This window comes from Nyctibius grandis, chromosome 1 (assembly GCF_013368605.1).
Source record: "Nyctibius grandis isolate bNycGra1 chromosome 1, bNycGra1.pri, whole genome shotgun sequence".
NCBI lineage: Eukaryota > Metazoa > Chordata > Aves > Nyctibiiformes > Nyctibiidae > Nyctibius > Nyctibius grandis.
This window is the reverse complement of record NC_090658.1, coordinates 74,571,528-74,588,910: the sequence shown is the minus strand read 5'-3', so window position 1 is coordinate 74,588,910 and position 17,383 is coordinate 74,571,528. Positions and strand designations below refer to the sequence as shown.

General features: G+C 41.7%; 1 protein-coding gene across 1 annotated transcript in view; it reads left to right on the top strand.

Moving 5' to 3' along the window:
- SLC35F1 (solute carrier family 35 member F1) overlaps positions 1-17,383 on the top strand; it is a 276,349-nt gene that overhangs the window by 157,211 nt on the left and 101,755 nt on the right. Inside the window, exon 2 of the mRNA XM_068402179.1 lies at positions 5,343-5,518. Within this exon, the coding sequence (XP_068258280.1) occupies positions 5,343-5,518 (176 nt within the window). The remainder of the gene's footprint in view (positions 1-5,342; positions 5,519-17,383) is intronic.

Here is a 17,383-nt window from a genome sequence, read left to right as displayed (position 1 = left end):
ATATAATACAAGTAGAGAAATAGAATAGCACTGGACTTGAAAGGCAGAAATTCTCACTTGTATAAAGTTTTTTTGTAGTGAGACTCTTTTTGGTGTTCTGTTTGAAGGCCCTCAAACCATACAGCTTTTCTTCAAGATACGAATGAATGTTGCTTCCTCAGTGAATGAATGTACTACCAAAGCCAGCATGATAGACCAAAGGCTTAGGGAAGAAATCGTCCTTTGTGCCAGTCTTTGAGTGGTGGAGGGTATGAAAACCAACAGGGAAAGTATTGCAGATAGGAGCCGTGTTGCATATTTCAAAAGTATTATATTTAGGAAAGATACTAATGAGTGCCAGAGATGACAGCAGTGAGTTAGTTGCTTTTTGGTCTATCTAAAGGAAGCAGTAGGTTTTCCACAGCCATTGAAAGCTTCTTTTCAATGTTTGCTTACTGCTTCTTAAAAGAGAACAGGTATGTTATTATTCTTATCCAGGTATTAAAGACTCAGGAGCTAAGACTCTTGTATTATTAGGTCATTGTTGGCAGGAAAGATGAAATACAGATAATGCTGTCAGGCATTTTCTGTACAATTCAGGCATCTTACACTGGTTATTAGGGTTATCCGAACATTGTACTCTTCTTTGTTGCTGCTGACCTTGTCACTAATTAAAACAAATAATTTAAGATATGTTTCTACTTTTCTGCTTGGAGAGAGAGGACTTGTTCTTTTCCATTCACCCAAGGCAAAAATCAGCATTTTATTGATCCTGTGCTTTGATTTCTCTTATTTATTCATTTCACTTGTTTTCCATGGTAGTGGTTAGTGTCAGTTGCAGCCTACACTGATGAGAGAAGGGGAGCATACCAAATTTTCTGTGCCACCACGTGTCATTCCTATCTGTCGTGGACATATCTTTAGGTATGGCAGAGGAGTAAATGTGGGCATGAACAGTCTTAGGAATAACTATACTGTATAAAATGGATCATCTTTGGCTTGAAGTCTGAGCACTTCATGGGCGTTTGCATTAGTTCTGCTTAAACATCTAGCTTATGCTACTCTTTGCACTGACAAGATAAGAATAAAAGAAGAGGTGTATCTTTCTATGTCATATGTCATATGTGAAATGTTTAAGCTCTGACTGGAGGAGGAACACAACAGCTGGATTTCAGAATGAGTTTCCTTAAATTATTAAAATAATGAGTGTGTACAAGAATCAGAGACAAGCAGTATGTATTCAATATAATTTACGCAGTCAGTGTTTTGAAAGCCGGTGGCACTGACAGTACTACTTGCACTGGTCTTCCACAAAGTAGTTTTCTGCATTTGTTACATTCTGTTGTTATCCAAAAGACAATTTTTACTTAAAGGCTTTTTCAAGCTACAGAGCTTATACTCTGATCCACGTCGAACCACAGACTTGGACTTGGACAGCTACAGACTTGGAGGTGTTCAGGTTCATCATCTTGATTCTTGCCCATGTCTGTTTTTACTGAACTCCTAATTACCCTTTATCTTCATTGATGACTTCAGTAATAAAATAGTGAACAGAATTTTTGACATATTTTGTAATTGACAACAGACATAGAAAGCTATTCTAAATGACTTCTTAGGAAGAAGACCAATTACCTTGAATTACTTTCTTGTTTGCGTGTTTATGAAATGTAAAATATAGAAGCTGAGGACAGGTTATATGTATATAAAAGGCTGGTAGACAGCTGCTTGAACTCTTCAGGAAAAATGCAACTTGTGTATGTAATCGAATGACTTGCCAAAGAATCAACTATGAAAAAATATGTCTGTTTTGTAAATTGCAAAATGGCAATGACAGAATCAAAATGTACTCCAGAGAGGGCTATAGTTATCATATAAAGCCTTGAAAAATTACCTGGTGTTTTTCATTTTTTATTGGTTGGATTTTTAATATAGGGGTCAGTAATGCCTGGTTAGGCCTGGTGACACCCCTGAATATAGAGAGCTGAGATAAAAAAGTTATGCCTTTTATAAGACCTCATCAAATTTCCCACCAGTCTGAAAAAATGCAATGATTAGTGAGGTCCAACAGCTAACTGCCATGTGGAGCAAGGAATATATTGTTGGGAAGATCCTTTCATGAGTGAGGATATATTTAGCTTTCTGTAAATCTAAGTAGGATCCAAGATGTTTCTTTCCCAAACAGATGCAGTCCCACAATGGATGTAATACAACATTCGTTCATGGGCATAGCTGAGATACAGAGAACAGCTAATAACCATGTTTGATGACACCAAACTGGGAGGAGTGGCTGACACAACGGAAGGCTGCGCAGCCATTCAGAGAGACCTGGACAGGCTGGAGAGTTGGGCGGGGAGAAATTTAATGAAATATAACAAGGGCAAGTGTAGAGTCCTGCATCTGGGCAAGAACAACCCCATGTACCAGTACAAGTTGGGGGCAGAGCTGTTGGAGAGCAGCACAGGGGAAAGGGACCTGGGGGTCCTAGTGGACAACAGGATGACCATGAGCCAGCAGTGTGCCCTTGTGGCCAAGAAGGCCAATGGCATCCTGGGGTGTATTAGAAGGGGTGTGGTTAGTAGGTCGAGAGAGGTTCTCCTCCCCCTCTACTCTGCCCTGCTGAGGCCGCATCTGGAGTATTGTGTCCAGTTCTGGGCCCCTCAGTTCAAGAAGGACAGGGAACTGCTAGAGAGAGTCCAGCGCAGAGACACAAAGATGATTAAGGCAGTGGAACATCTCCCTTATGAGGAGAGACTGAGGGAGCTGGGTCTCTTTAGCTTGGAGAAGAGGAGACTGAGGGGTGACCTCATCAATGTTTATAAATATGTAAAGGGCAAGTGTCAAGAGGATGGAGCCAGGCTCTTCTCAGTGACATCCCTTGACAGGACAAGGGGCAATGGGTGCAAGCTGGAACACAGGAGGTTCCACTTAAATTTGAGGAAAAACTTCTTTACGGTGAGGGTGACCGAACACTGGAACAGGCTGCCCAGAGAGGTTGTGGAGTCTCCTTCTCTGGAGACATTCAAAACCCGCCTGGACGCGTTCCTGTGTGATATGGTCTAGGCAATCCTGCCCCGGCAGGGGGATTGGACTAGATGATCTTTCGAGGTCCCTTCCAATCCCTAACATTCTGTGATTCTGTGATTCTGTGAACCACCCGCATCCTATGTATTTGCAAACATTTAATTTACTAATGAAATTAAACTATAAAAACTGCAGTAGGCAAGTGGACAGCCCTGTGTGAAAGTTCATTGCAAGAGAAGGACGTAGGAAACACTATCCAACTAAATGAAGAACTATAAACAAGTTTACAAGATTAATATGTCGATTTAAATTGCAGTCACTATTCAAATTTCCCATTCCATGTCAACAGCATAGCAGGTAACAGTAGGAACTGAGGATGCATAGTTTTGGCAGCATTTGCATTGTTGTCTCAGTTGTCATCTCCATGGAGTATGTTTGTTTCCCATGGTTATGTTTCACAGTAGAGTGAGTAAAGCGAAAATGGGGGCAGCAGTTGTGGAGCCTTACTTGCTACTTATCCAGCAGTCTCCCGTCAAAACACAGGGTTTAGCACAATAAAGTTTGTTCTCTTACTATCTGTGTCAGGCTGTTTGTCAGCGAGGTGTGTTAGCTGAATAGAACTACCCAGCCTCCTGTGCTTTCCAGTGTCTCCTTGGTTGAATCATGCCATGACTGACACCGAGACACATTACTGAGAGGATTGTTTATGAGATAAAGGGAAAGAAATCTGACACTTGAGTTTACCAGGAAAGTTGTTGTGGGAGCACAGATGCTCATCACTGCCAAATACGCACAGCTGAGGTCAGGGAAATCTGTCAGGGAAAGCAAAGCAGCCTTGAAGCAATTTTTTTTTAACTGTCTGGAAGAGGGGAACATACTTGAAATATTGTTACAGTTGAGCAGAGTGCTGCCCTCCTTCCTCTGCTCCTTTAGGATTGCCTGATCCCCTTTCCTCGTACAAGGTTCTAAAGAGACATTGCAGAGTGTGCTCCTATCCCACCTTCCCTTCTACTTCGTTGGTTCCCCCAGGGACCTACATCTCCTCTTTTCTGGGGGCTGGTGACAGTGACAGCAGCAGCCGGCCAGGATCGGACTAAGCACGTCCCCTTCCAATGTCCTTTCACTCTCCCTTGCGGTTGTTGTGCTTGCTCCTCTTCCAGGCCAACACTTCTGTGTTTCGTGCTTCTGCATGGGGAAGGTGTAGCTGTGGAGCAGGCCTGGTCAGCACGAAGGTACTGACACATGGGGAACTTGGGAAACCTCTTTAAGGGTAATTTAAAAATACACATATTCCTGTGATGTTAAGTATAGGAGATCCTGTGACAAAAATTGGAAAAGGAGGATTGTTTGGGCTGAGTTGGGCTCTGCAGTTAGATAACAAAGTTCTGAGAGAAGAGTAAAAGAGGCAAAGATAGTTGGAAAGGAAAAGGATATCACTGAGAAGGCTGAAGAAAGGATGTAAAAATAGTATACACTGTAAAAAGGGTGGGCTTTCAAATATAGCAGTTTCTTGAGTAAAGAGGAGAAACCTGTAGGAAGGCAGAGAACATGCACAAAAGGAGCAACTATTGGAGACCTGTGAGGAGGGAGAATGGGGAATGTTGTAATAGGGCAATGCAGAGGAGACTGGAGATCGAAGTTAATAAAAACAGATTAAAGCAAGAAGCCAAACCAGAAAATACATTTTTAAGAACCAGAAGGAGACAGGAAGGGAAAAAGTGGAACGTCCCGCTCCCACCAAACAGAAAGGGAAGTATGCGGTGACAAAGATGAAAGAAAAGATACATATATTTGCACGGTATATGGAAAGAATAGTTTATACAATGAAGTGGAAATGAAATGAGGGGAAGGAAGTTACACAGTAAATTCATGTTGATGATAGTGAAACACTATAAAATCCTTTCTCTGATTTTTCTCTGTGGCTACTAAGTCCTGTCAGAGCTGACTCTGACAGCTCCATCATTCCCACTCTGTCTGAATGATACTCCTGGGTCTTTCTGCTAGGGAAGATGCTCGAAGGAAGCAGTGCTGTATTTTGGTTAATTTAAACTGTCATTTATCCTTTGTGAGATGTGAAATTAAATGGTAGAGATGTACCATCTGCTGTTGTTTAATATGTGAATAAAAGCTAGTGTGTTTGGGCAATGTTTGAGCCCATGATAAGAGCAGAAATAATGGAAACATTATGTTGGCTACACCCAGCAGATCCCTCGTTGACTGAAGCATCACATTTCTTCCTGTGTCTTAGCACTGTCGAACATTATTCCTGGAGGAGGATGAGCATTTCCTCCTTGGCAAGGGGGCCGAGTGTTTTATGTCTTTGTTTTTCTCATTCCTTTTAGGGATCTCTTGCTGTCTGTGGCGCTTGGCCAGGTACTTTCCCTCCTTATCTGTGGCATTGGTCTCACGAGCAAGTATTTGTCAGAAGATTTCCATGCCAACACACCTGTTTTTCAGAGCTTCCTCAATTATATCCTTCTATTCTTGGTCTACACAACAACACTGGCTGTCAGACAAGGTAAGTGCCTCTCTGAAACTGTGTTGTAGAAAACAGTGAGGATAAAGACTTTTGAAGAACAACAACAAGCAATGTGATTTAGACACATATCCCATTCACATTTGTTACATTTTTACATTACCAGGTAATACATATTGGATGAACTGAAAAAAACCCAACAAATCTTTGTTAGCAAAGAGTGAATCAGTAGATATCAAGGATAGTGGTACAAAAAGCAAAGCAAAAAGAAACATCAGTACTTTTCACTTCCTAACTATTTTCGTGGGAAACAGCTTCTTACACCTGCCTGGCTGGCACCACAACCACGCACTCAGGGTTAGGTTTGACTGCATGTCATACTTGGAAATATTACTATGCTTTGCATCTTACGTAGGCTAAGGAGAGCTCAGATGCAAGCAAAGAAGAGCTCTCTAGTTCTGGTTGCTGATCAAGGCAATGCAATAGTTCATCTATTGTTAGAAAAAAACAGCAGCCAATTTTTAACCGTTGGGAAGTAGGAGATAAAGGGAGGGAATTCAAGGTGCTGTCTCTCTGGAGTGCTGTGTGGGCAGAGCAGCTCTACAGCCCTGCCACTGCTTTGCGACAGGGCCTGTGTAACCAATCTGACTTCCGAAGTGAGAAATCTATTATAATACACTTTGGTACTGTGTATCAAATGATCCTCTGTTTGACAGTCTATATATAATATAGGAGGTTTTGTGCCTTTCCTGCCCATCCCTCCCTTCTTTGAGATTTCGCATCTAGATGAGGTGTGAGAGGTGAATGTGTTTAAGTACTTTGCTCACCCACTCTTTTTTTTGTAATCGTTTTATTTATTCACCTTCACAGAACATGTGGATTAGAAGCAAAACAAAAGAGCAAAAATATCATGTGCTTTCCTGTCTTGGCTCTCCTGACATGAGGGAAGGGCTCTGTGGAGGAAAAGAACTACAAAATGTATTAGGCCACGGTACATTTATCAGTATACTGAGAGGTTCACATTTTCTTACAGGAACAAATATTTTTGGATCGTTCTTTGATGTCACATCTTTTAATGATTTGGGAACAACCCCGGAGCTTAAGTTCTTCACTCATAGTACAGTTTTGTTATATAATACTATAAAGTGTTCCAAAACAGCAAGGACTTCATTTCCATGCAAAAAATGAACAGTCAAAAATACACTGCTGTGCTCCGGCACAAAGCGCTTAAATGTGTTACAAGTTTTATAAACCTTGTTCTCCATTGACATTTTTCAGAAGCAATGAAGGCCAATCTGCGAAGGAAGTGTCAGCTTGTATATAAGGAGAGATTGCTCAGGCAGTGTTTCGCTGTCTTGGTATTTCAGTTTGCGTAGGGGGAAACATTACCACATGCTTTGCTCTGCAAAAGGTTTAAAACGTATTAGTAGCATCTTTCTGGAGAACTGTGTTTAAAAATAATTCTTCTGAGTGTAGGATTGCCTAGATGTTCACAAGTTCTGTCCCAGAAATGTCCTTCTCGGGACTGATTTAGGTACTGTAGAAACCAAGTCCCTATGACTTCTAAATAGATTTTACTTTTTTGAAAATTCTAACTTGTGAGAGGATATATGGGCCAGCATACTGCTGTTCATTACAGGGGTTTATTTAGAATAATGGTTGACATCTGGTATATATCGTCATTTCAAAAATGCTATCACACACTCTGTTTTACACATATAAAAATATGTATTAGAACTGTACTTTATAACTAATTTTCTGACTCTGTTTAAAAATGTAGTGGTGGACTAAAAAGAGTTTGTCAGCGCTGTCTGTTGTGTCAGTAAGATAGGTCTGGGAAGCGAATGGGAAAGTGTTAGGGATATGTGAAAAATGTTTTCTGGACAAGTGAGGAGGGTTGGGGAAGGTGTTTGAACAGGCCTGTGGTTGAATACGGATCATGCAAACAACCAGAGCACAATGTAAAGTGTACCAATGGAATAGTCTGGAAAAGGAGCAGTCAAAAAAGAGAAAGATGGTTTGGTCCAAAAAAATCCAGAACAAAACTGGCTACAGAAGCAATGAAAGCGGTGATCCAGGCACTCAGCATAACATTCCTGCTGGATGGGGTAGCACTACACAGCCAACTCATTTACTTGGCATTTAGTATTGCCAAGGGATTGAGCCTGGCATTGTCTTTTTGCTTGTGTATTTATTCAAATTCATTATCTGTGTTTGTTCCACTAAGGCAGTTTTTCTAGCAGCTCTAGTCGTTTGGCTTCGTTAACAGATGGAAATCACGTAATAATGATAATAATTTTATATGGGATGATTCTGTTCTGCATGCTGAGAACACCAGAAGGCTTTTTTTCAAGTGTGGTTCTCCTACTCTCTATGCAAGATTTAAGATTCTTTAAATTATCCTCTTTCTCCTTCAGAAATCAAACCATTATATATTGGCTGGGAGTCAAAAATAACTGCATCCCTTTGTCTTTTTCTTCGCTTGCTTTCTTAATTTCTGGGATTTTTGCAGAAATGTACTGGCTAGGGCAATGTCACTTGAGGTGGCCAAAAAAACCCTTAATTCACTGTAGGACTGAAAACGATAATTTCCTGAGCAATAAGAAGTTCCTCTTTCTTTAGAAGCTTCTTCCAAATTTTGATTTACTGTGGATGCCCTTTGACTTAGCCTTCCCTTGCTGTTCATCTTCTCACCCCATATAAACTCCCGGAGTGATAATGAAAAGATAGAATTTGCACTGGTCTCTGAAAATTGTCATTAGCAGATGATTAAAGCTCCTGATTCCTGATCTCTTCTGATTAAAGCCTTTTGCAGTGAATGCCCAGCTTCCAGCAGCTAAAGTTAGCCCATGAGCACCAGCAGCTTCCACTACATTTTTATATTGTGGATCAAGATGTGTTTTTCCAAAATAATTTTATCACAACCCTTTAGTTGGTGCAAAGATTAGGATTACCACCTTGAATCCACATGTCAGCAGACAGTGTAGGAGATGCACAAGTCCTACGGCTTCATTCCCATGCGGGAGTGGGGGGAGAAAAAAACGAAGGAAAGGCTTGTCCTGTAGCTCTAGATGGGGAACCAGTTTGAAGGCAGTAAAGTGGACTCAACAGTTTTAAGCAGTGAAGTCCATATGAGTAAGGTTTTTCATCACTGTTGCAATTTTGTTCTCATGAGCAGAAATAAAAAGTGACAGAAGTGTTAAAGGAGATCTGTTTTTGTGAGATTTTCATGTGAGTCTTAAAACATGGATACTACTAAGGTAGACGTCATGAAAAGGGAAAGAATTTGGCCAAACTGGGATTTTTCTGATGCCAAATCCTACCACCTTTTCTGTCAGTTGAACTCTGAAGTTAAATCATGAATCTGGTATCTAGAAAACTCTCTTTTTTTATTCTGGATATTTTAATGCTAATTTTATTTTTTTTTTTTGTTATATGCGAATTTAAGTTGAACTTAGTATTTCCCCAAAGAGATGAGTGCAGAGGTTCTTTACGGTTAGGCACGCACACACTCAGGCATGCATAGATGCCAGTAGCCACTTACCCACAAATAAGTATCCACTAGAGCTTCCAGTCCAATGCTCATTAATGCACCAGTGCTGAGGTCTGACTATAATTCTTTAGGAGTTTTCTTTGTATTGGAACAATGCTATAAAATTAATGTCACTAATGCAGCATTATAAGGCAATGAATGTCATTATGTTTTATCTGGCTGATATGCCAAAAATTTAACAGGTAATAAAGACCTCCTCCGTTCTTTCTCTTGAGGTAACTTCCTCTCATGCCTGTTGTTTTCACAGCCAAAACCTGTGTTTTTCCATGGTAACACCTCTGAGTTGATAAGAAGGTTTTAACACATATTATCTCAGCTCAGTCCCCTCGTAGGCAGAGGATTCTGCTCAACAAAATCTTGTCAGGACACTTCCAGATACTCCTTTGGGTTGTGTGTTATTAGTAACTGAGGAAAAGAAAAGCCTTGGCTATCCAGGAAGAAAAGCCTTCTATCAGTGAAATGGAGCTATGGGATGTAGAGCTGGTGGAGATTAGTTTTAACACCTTAAAAAGCAGTAAGTGGGAAATTGTCCATAGTGGACCAGAAGATGTTAATTACTAACAGTCAACATGGGTGCAAGCACCAGCAGCTTGCCACCAAAAATAAATTACTTCTGAAAGCCACTTCACATATGCTACAGATGAAAACAACACATCTAGACATCATTAAAAAAAAAGAAAAAAAGATTAAACGGCTGTTTTTTTGTTATTCTGGAAGACAAGAAATGAGGGAGCCGTAGAGATGTCTTTTGAACAGAAGGGAACCATAAAGCCTTAAGGGCCAGATTCTGTGCGAGTAGCGCTCCACATTGCAAGCTGTTCCTTTAATTTTAGTGCAACAAGTTACCGAGCATTTTCAGCCAATCATTCCTGAGGGCTGGCAATAATTTTCTAGTTCAGAAAAGATTTTATGAATCTATGTACATCTGGATGAATTCTGCTTCTAGGCTAAGTGATGAGGTTATAGCACATGTCAATGGAAATACGGTTTTCCCTAGAGTAACTGTAATGTCTTCGGTTTGACATGCAATCAGATGTGATCTGTGCCTCTGAGTCAGCTAGAGTCCTATGAGACTATTAAGGATTGCAGTCCTGTTACTAGAATATAATTTTTTTATGCATTTCTGTCTAGGAACAATTTATGACATTAGTATCTCAGTCATCTGTAAATTCCTGATTTATCTGCTATTCAAATATGTGTCTCCATTTAGATACATGAACACCCCCCCAACATCCTTCCTACTTCCCCAAAATTGACTGAAACAGGTTACTTGAAGGAAAGTACAGCACTATATAGGTGTTGCTCTGTTTTAATGCAGTGCTTGTCAGCTATTTATTGAATGACAGGAAGGGTAAATGCCTCTTTTTACTCAATTTCATGCCACTAGCAATGTTATATTAACATAAAGCTAGCATTATGCACTTAACTTAGGTAGATGTACCAGAATTTCTTCAATATTAACACCTTTTTTTGTCAACTGCCCATAAGAACATGCCTGGGAAGCAAAGAAAGTACATGATTTAAACTGACCAAACTATATTAGATATAATGTACTTTGGGCAATATGTGTTGTACCATTGAGATGAAATGTCTTCTGGACAGGCATTGATCCTGTCAGCATTTTCAATGAGAAGCCTTCAGAAATATGGGACTTTCTCTTCACTGAAGATGACAGGGAATGATTTTGATTAGGAAAGATGCATTTCAACATCGTTCGGTTTCCTAAGTATGCTCATGCCTCTGCTGTAGAACAAAAAGCTCAGTTATCCCTCCAGTGTCAAACAAAACCTGCACAAGCTGCAGCCAAGCAGCTTTATGATCCTCTCTGCCTGCGACAGAAGTGGTCTTTGGTCCCTCAAGGCGATGACCCAGCCCACACGCTGGCCTGCAAACGCATGGCAGACATCACAAAAAGCGGCAACATTCCCCCTGAAGCATGGGTGAAGGCACGTCAAGCTGGCCCAGATCCTCCTGGCCCTCCCGCTGTAAGGGGCCAGGCTAACGCTGGCTTGTAAAAATGAAACACAGCAGTGAGCATGCCTTGGGACCAATGGAAAGTAATGACCTTCAGGTCTTTGGTATTCTCATAGCAGCACTGCAGAGCCTCCCTGCTGTGCTGGGCTTTGCAGTCTGCAGTGCACTTTCTCCTAATTACTCTGGGCTTCTAATTAGGGATGCCAAACTGTGTGGGATATGTTTATTATGAAAATCATCAGCCAAACAGTCCTTTTGTCTGGGCTTTGAAGAGCCCTTTTCATCTTCAGAGGGAATTCTGTACTTTAGGAGAAATGAAACTAGAATGCTGGCTGTTTACAGGCACTTCAAATTGCAGGGATCTTTTTTGTAATATGCAATTTTCTGTTTTGGATAGGGTGCTCACAGGAGCAAGAATTATGATGTATTACATGTTCGGGATTTGCCTGTCACATTGTGGACACCACAGCAAGCTAGCTAGAAAAAAATAGTAGGACTAGAGCCAGCTTCCTGTTCAGTCCCACTTACATACTCATTGTGTTTGTATTTTCCCTCTATTTTCAATTGAGTTTTTAAAATTTCCTGCTGTAAAATGCTGAATACTGTTGCTCTCTCTACTGCATGAACCTTTATTATTTTACTCCATAGGCAGTTACAATTCAGTGAGGTTTTAAACTTTTCCTGTATGTATAGTTTTCAGAGGTTCTTGGGATCCTGTATGGATCTTGGGATCCTGTATGGACCTTGGGATCCTATTCTTTATGATAGTTTCCTCAAACAACCTTTCCCAGTCCAATGAAGTCTTCTCACATTCTTCAGCCATCATACAGAAACAGACGCAATTTCAACAGAGTATGATTTGTTCTGCATAGGTGGTAGGAAGACAGAGTTAAAAATGATAGACCACGTTACTGATAACCCTAAAAGGCAAGGTTAAAACCAATAGACTTGACCTTTCTGTCTTTTGCTTTGTTTTCTTTTGCTATTCCTAGTGGAGAGATTGGGTGGGTTTTTTAAATCCTTGAGGTTTTTCATTGTCAGCTGTCCTTTTTACATGAACCAGCAGACAGACGCTTTCTGCTTTGGCCCTACTGCTCCTTTCCACCCACACAAGGGACCAGGCATCTCAGGGCTAAGTCAATTTTCATTTTCATCAGGTGCGTTTTGCTTTGCCAGCTGTTTAACAAAGTACGAATAAACACTTACAGAGAGGAATCCTGGCCCCCAAGGAAGTGGAAATGGGTCAGCAGATAAAGGCTAAAGAGAAACTTCAGCCCTTTCTTTCTAGAGTTTTTATTTCTCAGATCTGTGGTCCTGATTGTTAGATTGGGCACCTGCTGTCCAAACTCACAGCACACCTTCCGTGTTACAAAATATGTGTCCTTCTGTTAATCCTGGCCAGAGCAGTACAGTCTGTCTTGCATCGTATCATTGGAATAAATCATGTATATCCCACAGCACATACCAACTGAAAATTGGAAAGTACTATTCCTTTAGGGTGCAGGTGGCAGCAGTTAAGCATGAACACTGTGTGCCATGGTTTAATGATGCAAACAGTAATACACTCATGATGACCCCAAAGCAATAAAGGCAGGCCTAATCAAGCATCCATGCTGTAGCATTCTCTGTAGTAGTATCTCATGATCCCTAATGCAGCTCATTCACTCCAGAGATGCCTCTGGTTTTACTTGGCTGCTTTCAAAATAGCTTTGCTGCTCAAAGAAGTATCCTTTGTATCATTAAAGACAAAAGAAACTGCAAGAGGGCATCAAGCAAAAGGACCAGAGCGCCTCATTTTTCCTGTTCCTGCTGATGCAGACAAGAGGACAAAAAAAAGGGAGATCTCTTATCATCCTCTTGGCGTAAGTGAAGAAATGGGAGATCTTGTCCACACAGAGAAGTGAATTTGTACTAAGGCTGCATGTGAACTAGGGGTACCTCTCGTTGCAACAAAGTCTCTGGAGGATTCAAATCAGGCGGTTCAACACACAGATGCTCAGGTCACACTCAGTTCAGGAAGTTCAGACCTGTTTCTGGCTGCCAGGTTTATGCCCTCAACCAGTTTCTTCTAGAAACAGCATTCACATTTACACAGTGGTTCAAAGACTGATGCATATTTTATAAGAGCAAACCTTACAGGCACTAAGTGTAGTGAGCGTAAAGGGGATGCCAAGCTTTAGGCTGGCTGAAGTCCTGGGTGATCGACCATGTTTGCATCAAGATGCTGCATCATCACTGTGAGGCAATACTGAATATTCTACTTGAGAATAAGGCAGTTTTACCCTGGAGGTAAATGTACATACAGTTTAGGAACATTTAGCCAGATGGGGCCATTCCATGCCAGTAAGTCCATAAATAGAAACCACAGATGCGATACAATGAGAGGCGATGCGGTTATTCAGCTCACAGCTGCAGCATCCCAGGTAGCTAGTGGAATTTAGCAGAAACAAAAAATGATCAGAGTGTGGCGTTTTATACTGTGATCATTTTCTTGGTGATTCCAGCACCTAAATCTGAGACTTGGGGCAAATCTGCAACATATTTGCATTTATGTTTAGAACAGGATTTAGATTTTGTTGCTGAGCCTGTGAAGCTCCCTCCTTGCACACTTTCCCAGGAGCTGTGCCAGCCTTTCAAACACAGTGCTAGTCTGAACACAAGTCTGTGAGTGCCTGTTTGAGAAGATAAACCTCGTCGCTAGAAGGATGAGTGGGCAGGCTCAAAAGGAAGGTCTGAGGAAGTGCAACTTGAACACTCGGGCATCTTTGTGCTTGATTTGCATCCCCATCTGCAGTTACATGTATTTGTGTTTGTACCACAGATTCAGATAGGGGCACAGATATTGTAGGTAAAAGAATCAAGGCTTTTGAGCATGTGGAAAGCCAGGCATTGCATGGTACAGTCCTGGAAGTGCTCGGATACCATAGCAGTGGGCACATACCGAGCTTTGAAATTTGGTCCACAGTATCAGAGTATTGCGCAGGGGTGAATGTGATTCTCAGTAAATTTATCTGAGCGTAAAGCAGCTCCCTGTCTAGCCCAGATTGCCTTACAGTATGTAAAATAATAAATTGTCTCTTAAGGGTGTGAGCTGAATCACAAACAGTTGATTTTCTGTAGAATTAAGGAATAATTGTCCTTTGTAGTGTTAGTATATGGGTCTGACTCTTCTTCTTAATACATAAACATCTCAAGTGCTGTTTACAAAACCAACCATCCCTTCCCACCACAATGAGGAAAGTTAATGGCTCTGATAAAATAGTGTACCCTTGATCCTACAGCTGTAAGCAGAATGCAAGGGTTGTCTCTGCCACTTCATGCAGTATCAGTATTTGCCTGTAATTTATTGAATATTTAAGCATTCATCAATTCAAGCAGCTAGTCAGGGTAGCAGGATCCACATTCAGCACACGTAGCTCCAGCGTTCATACGGGAGATTTGAAGTGTGGTTACAAGATGATAACTGTATTGCCTGAAGGAGATAAGTCCTGCTCTGCCAGAATGGTGCTTTGTATGTAATTAGTGTAAAAATTCAGAGGAATAGAGTTTATCCTTGTGATCGTCTTTCTCATTAAAAAAGAATCATAATGAAAGAACAAAGCAGTCCCTGCAGTGAATTGGATTGCCTTCCTAAGTTTTCATTAAATCAAAGACTCAGCAGCATCCCATTTTGCAGAGCCCAGTTGTAAACTGTACACAAGACTTTCAGCAAAATAACTATGAAGCTCATATCCTTTCTGAAGCTTTGGAAGTGAAGTATATTTCTCTTACATGGGCAATAGCCCACCTCTCCATTTTCTTTTTCTGATTTCATAGAATCATAGAATGGTTTGGGTTGGAAGGGACCTTAAAGATCATCTAGTTCCAACCCCCCCTGCCATGGGCAGGGACACCTTTCCACTAGACCAGGTTGCTCAAAGCCCCATCCAACCTGGCCTTGAACACTGCCGGGGGGGGGACATCTACAGCTTCTCTGGGCAACCTGTACCAGTGTCTCACCACCCTCACAGTCAAGAATTTCTTCCTAATATCTAATCTAAATCTCTTTCAGTTTAAAACTGTTCCCCCTCGTCCTATCACTATATGGCTTTGTAAAAAGCACCTCTCCTGCTTTCCTCTAGCCCCCTTCAGGTACTGGAAGGCTGCTCTATGGTCTCCCCGGAGCCGCCTCTTCTTCAGGCTGAACAACCCCAAGTCTCTCAGCCTGTCTTGATAGAAGAGGTGCTCCAGCCCTCTGATCATCTTCATGGCCCTCCTCTGGACTCGTTCCAACAGCTCCATGTCCTTCTTATGTTGGGAGCCCCAGAGCTGGATGCAGTACTCTAGGTGGGGTCTCATGAGAGTGAAGTAGAGGGGCAGAATCATCTCCCTCGACCTGCTGGGTATGCTGCTTTTGATGCAGCCCAGGATGTGGTTGGCCTTCTGGGCTGCAAGCGCACATTGCCAGCTCATGTTGAGCTTCTTGTCAACCATCATAGAATCATAGAATCATAGAATGTTAGGGGTTGAAAGGGACCTCTGGAGATCATCGAGTCCAACCCCCCTGCCAGAGCAGGACCAATCTAGGGCAGGTCACACAGGAACACATCCAGACGAGTCTTGAAAGTCTCCAGAGGAGACTCCACCACCTCTCTGGGCAGCCTGTTGCAGTGCTCTGTAACCCTTACAGTAAAGAAGTTCTTCCTCATGTTGAGGTTGAACTTCCTGTGCTCTAGCTTGCATCCATTGCCCCTTGTCCTGTCGCGGGGCACAAGTGAAAAGAGGTTGCCCCTTTCCTCTTGACACCCAGCCCTCATATATTTATACACATTAATCAGATCCCCTCTCAGTCTTCTCTTCTCCAGACTAAAAAGCCCCAGGTCTCTCAACCTTTCCTCATAAGGTAGGTGTTCCAGTCCCTTAATCATCCTCGTAGCCCTCCATTGGACTCTATCCAGTAGATCTCTGTCGCTCTTGAACTGGAGAGCCCAGCACTGAACGCAATACTCCAGGTGAGGTCTCACCAGGGTAGAGTAGAGGGGGAGGAGGACCTCCCATCACTCCCAAGTCCTTCTCCTCAGGGCTGCTCTCGATCCAGTCTCCGCCCAGCCTGTATTTGTGCTTGGGATTGCCCCGACCCCCATGCACGACCTTGCACTTGGCCTTGTTGAACCTCACGTTGTTCGTGAACTTATTCTTCTGAATTACACTTAATACCAAGTCATAACACAAGCAGTAATTTCCTCTTACTTCATCTCCATTATTACCAGGGTAATCCATATAAATATCGTTACAACTAAATACATCTTTCAAGCAAAAATATACAAATATCCTATAAGTTTTTCCACCATTTTGTAAGCATGTATTTTCCTTTATATTTGGCTGAGCTGTTAGCCATTGGCATATGGTTACTTTGAACTCATGTTGCACTTCTGGGTGATAGTGCTATAATAATAATTGCAGCTTCGTCTGAAAAAATGTTTACAAATTTAGCACTCAATATATAAGCTGGAGTTGTGCTCTCCCTTCTGTTCATAAGCTGCCAAGCACAGACGGGAGCACCGAGTCACTTCTGGAAGATGCTCAGAATTGAGGGATCTGGGGACTCACCTCTTGGCTTAGGTCTCGCTTTCGCTGCAACATTGCTTCACAAATCCTGAGAATGCTTTAGACCCGGGTCGCAACTGAATAGAGCAGCTCCATGTCTTTAGTAACCGGCTCTGTTAGAACCTCTCTCTACATTATCTTTCCTGATTTAGCATTAAAGAGAAAAGGAGAAGGATAATACATGCCGGCTAGCAGCCTCCTCCATTTCTTGCACACATTTCGCTGATGGGAGGAGGAATCTTTGAGGGAAGGTGGGAGCTTTGCCGACAGAAGTAGTGAGCTCTCCGAATACACAGGCGAGGGAGAGACCATGTACATGTTTCAGAGGAGCACTTATGCTTTAGTTTTTAGTTATATGACAGTGACAGTCAATTCACAGGGATATTTTTGTAACTGTTACAGAAATACAACAAATGAGGTTTTAAAGGAGAATTATGCATCTGTACCTTTTCTGAGGTAAATATTCATGAACTTGCTTCAGTGCAGCTACTAGAATATTTATGCAATATCATTGGTCCGTGCTTCTCTGCATATCTGTCTGATATCTGGGTTTGTTTTGTTTAATTCTAAAGGAGGTTTTAATACCCCAGGGTGGAGGTGGACTGTCACTACTTTAGTAAAATGGATCTGCACTGATTTGCGCCCTTGATGATATAAGCGAAGGAGTTGCATGTTCATGACCATAAATTATGATATATGCTGTTTGTTTTCATTGCTATTTGAAATATTTTGTTTGAATGTGTTCTTGAGTGTCCTATTAAGATTTCAGCTGCTCGGTGTACAAGAGGAACAAC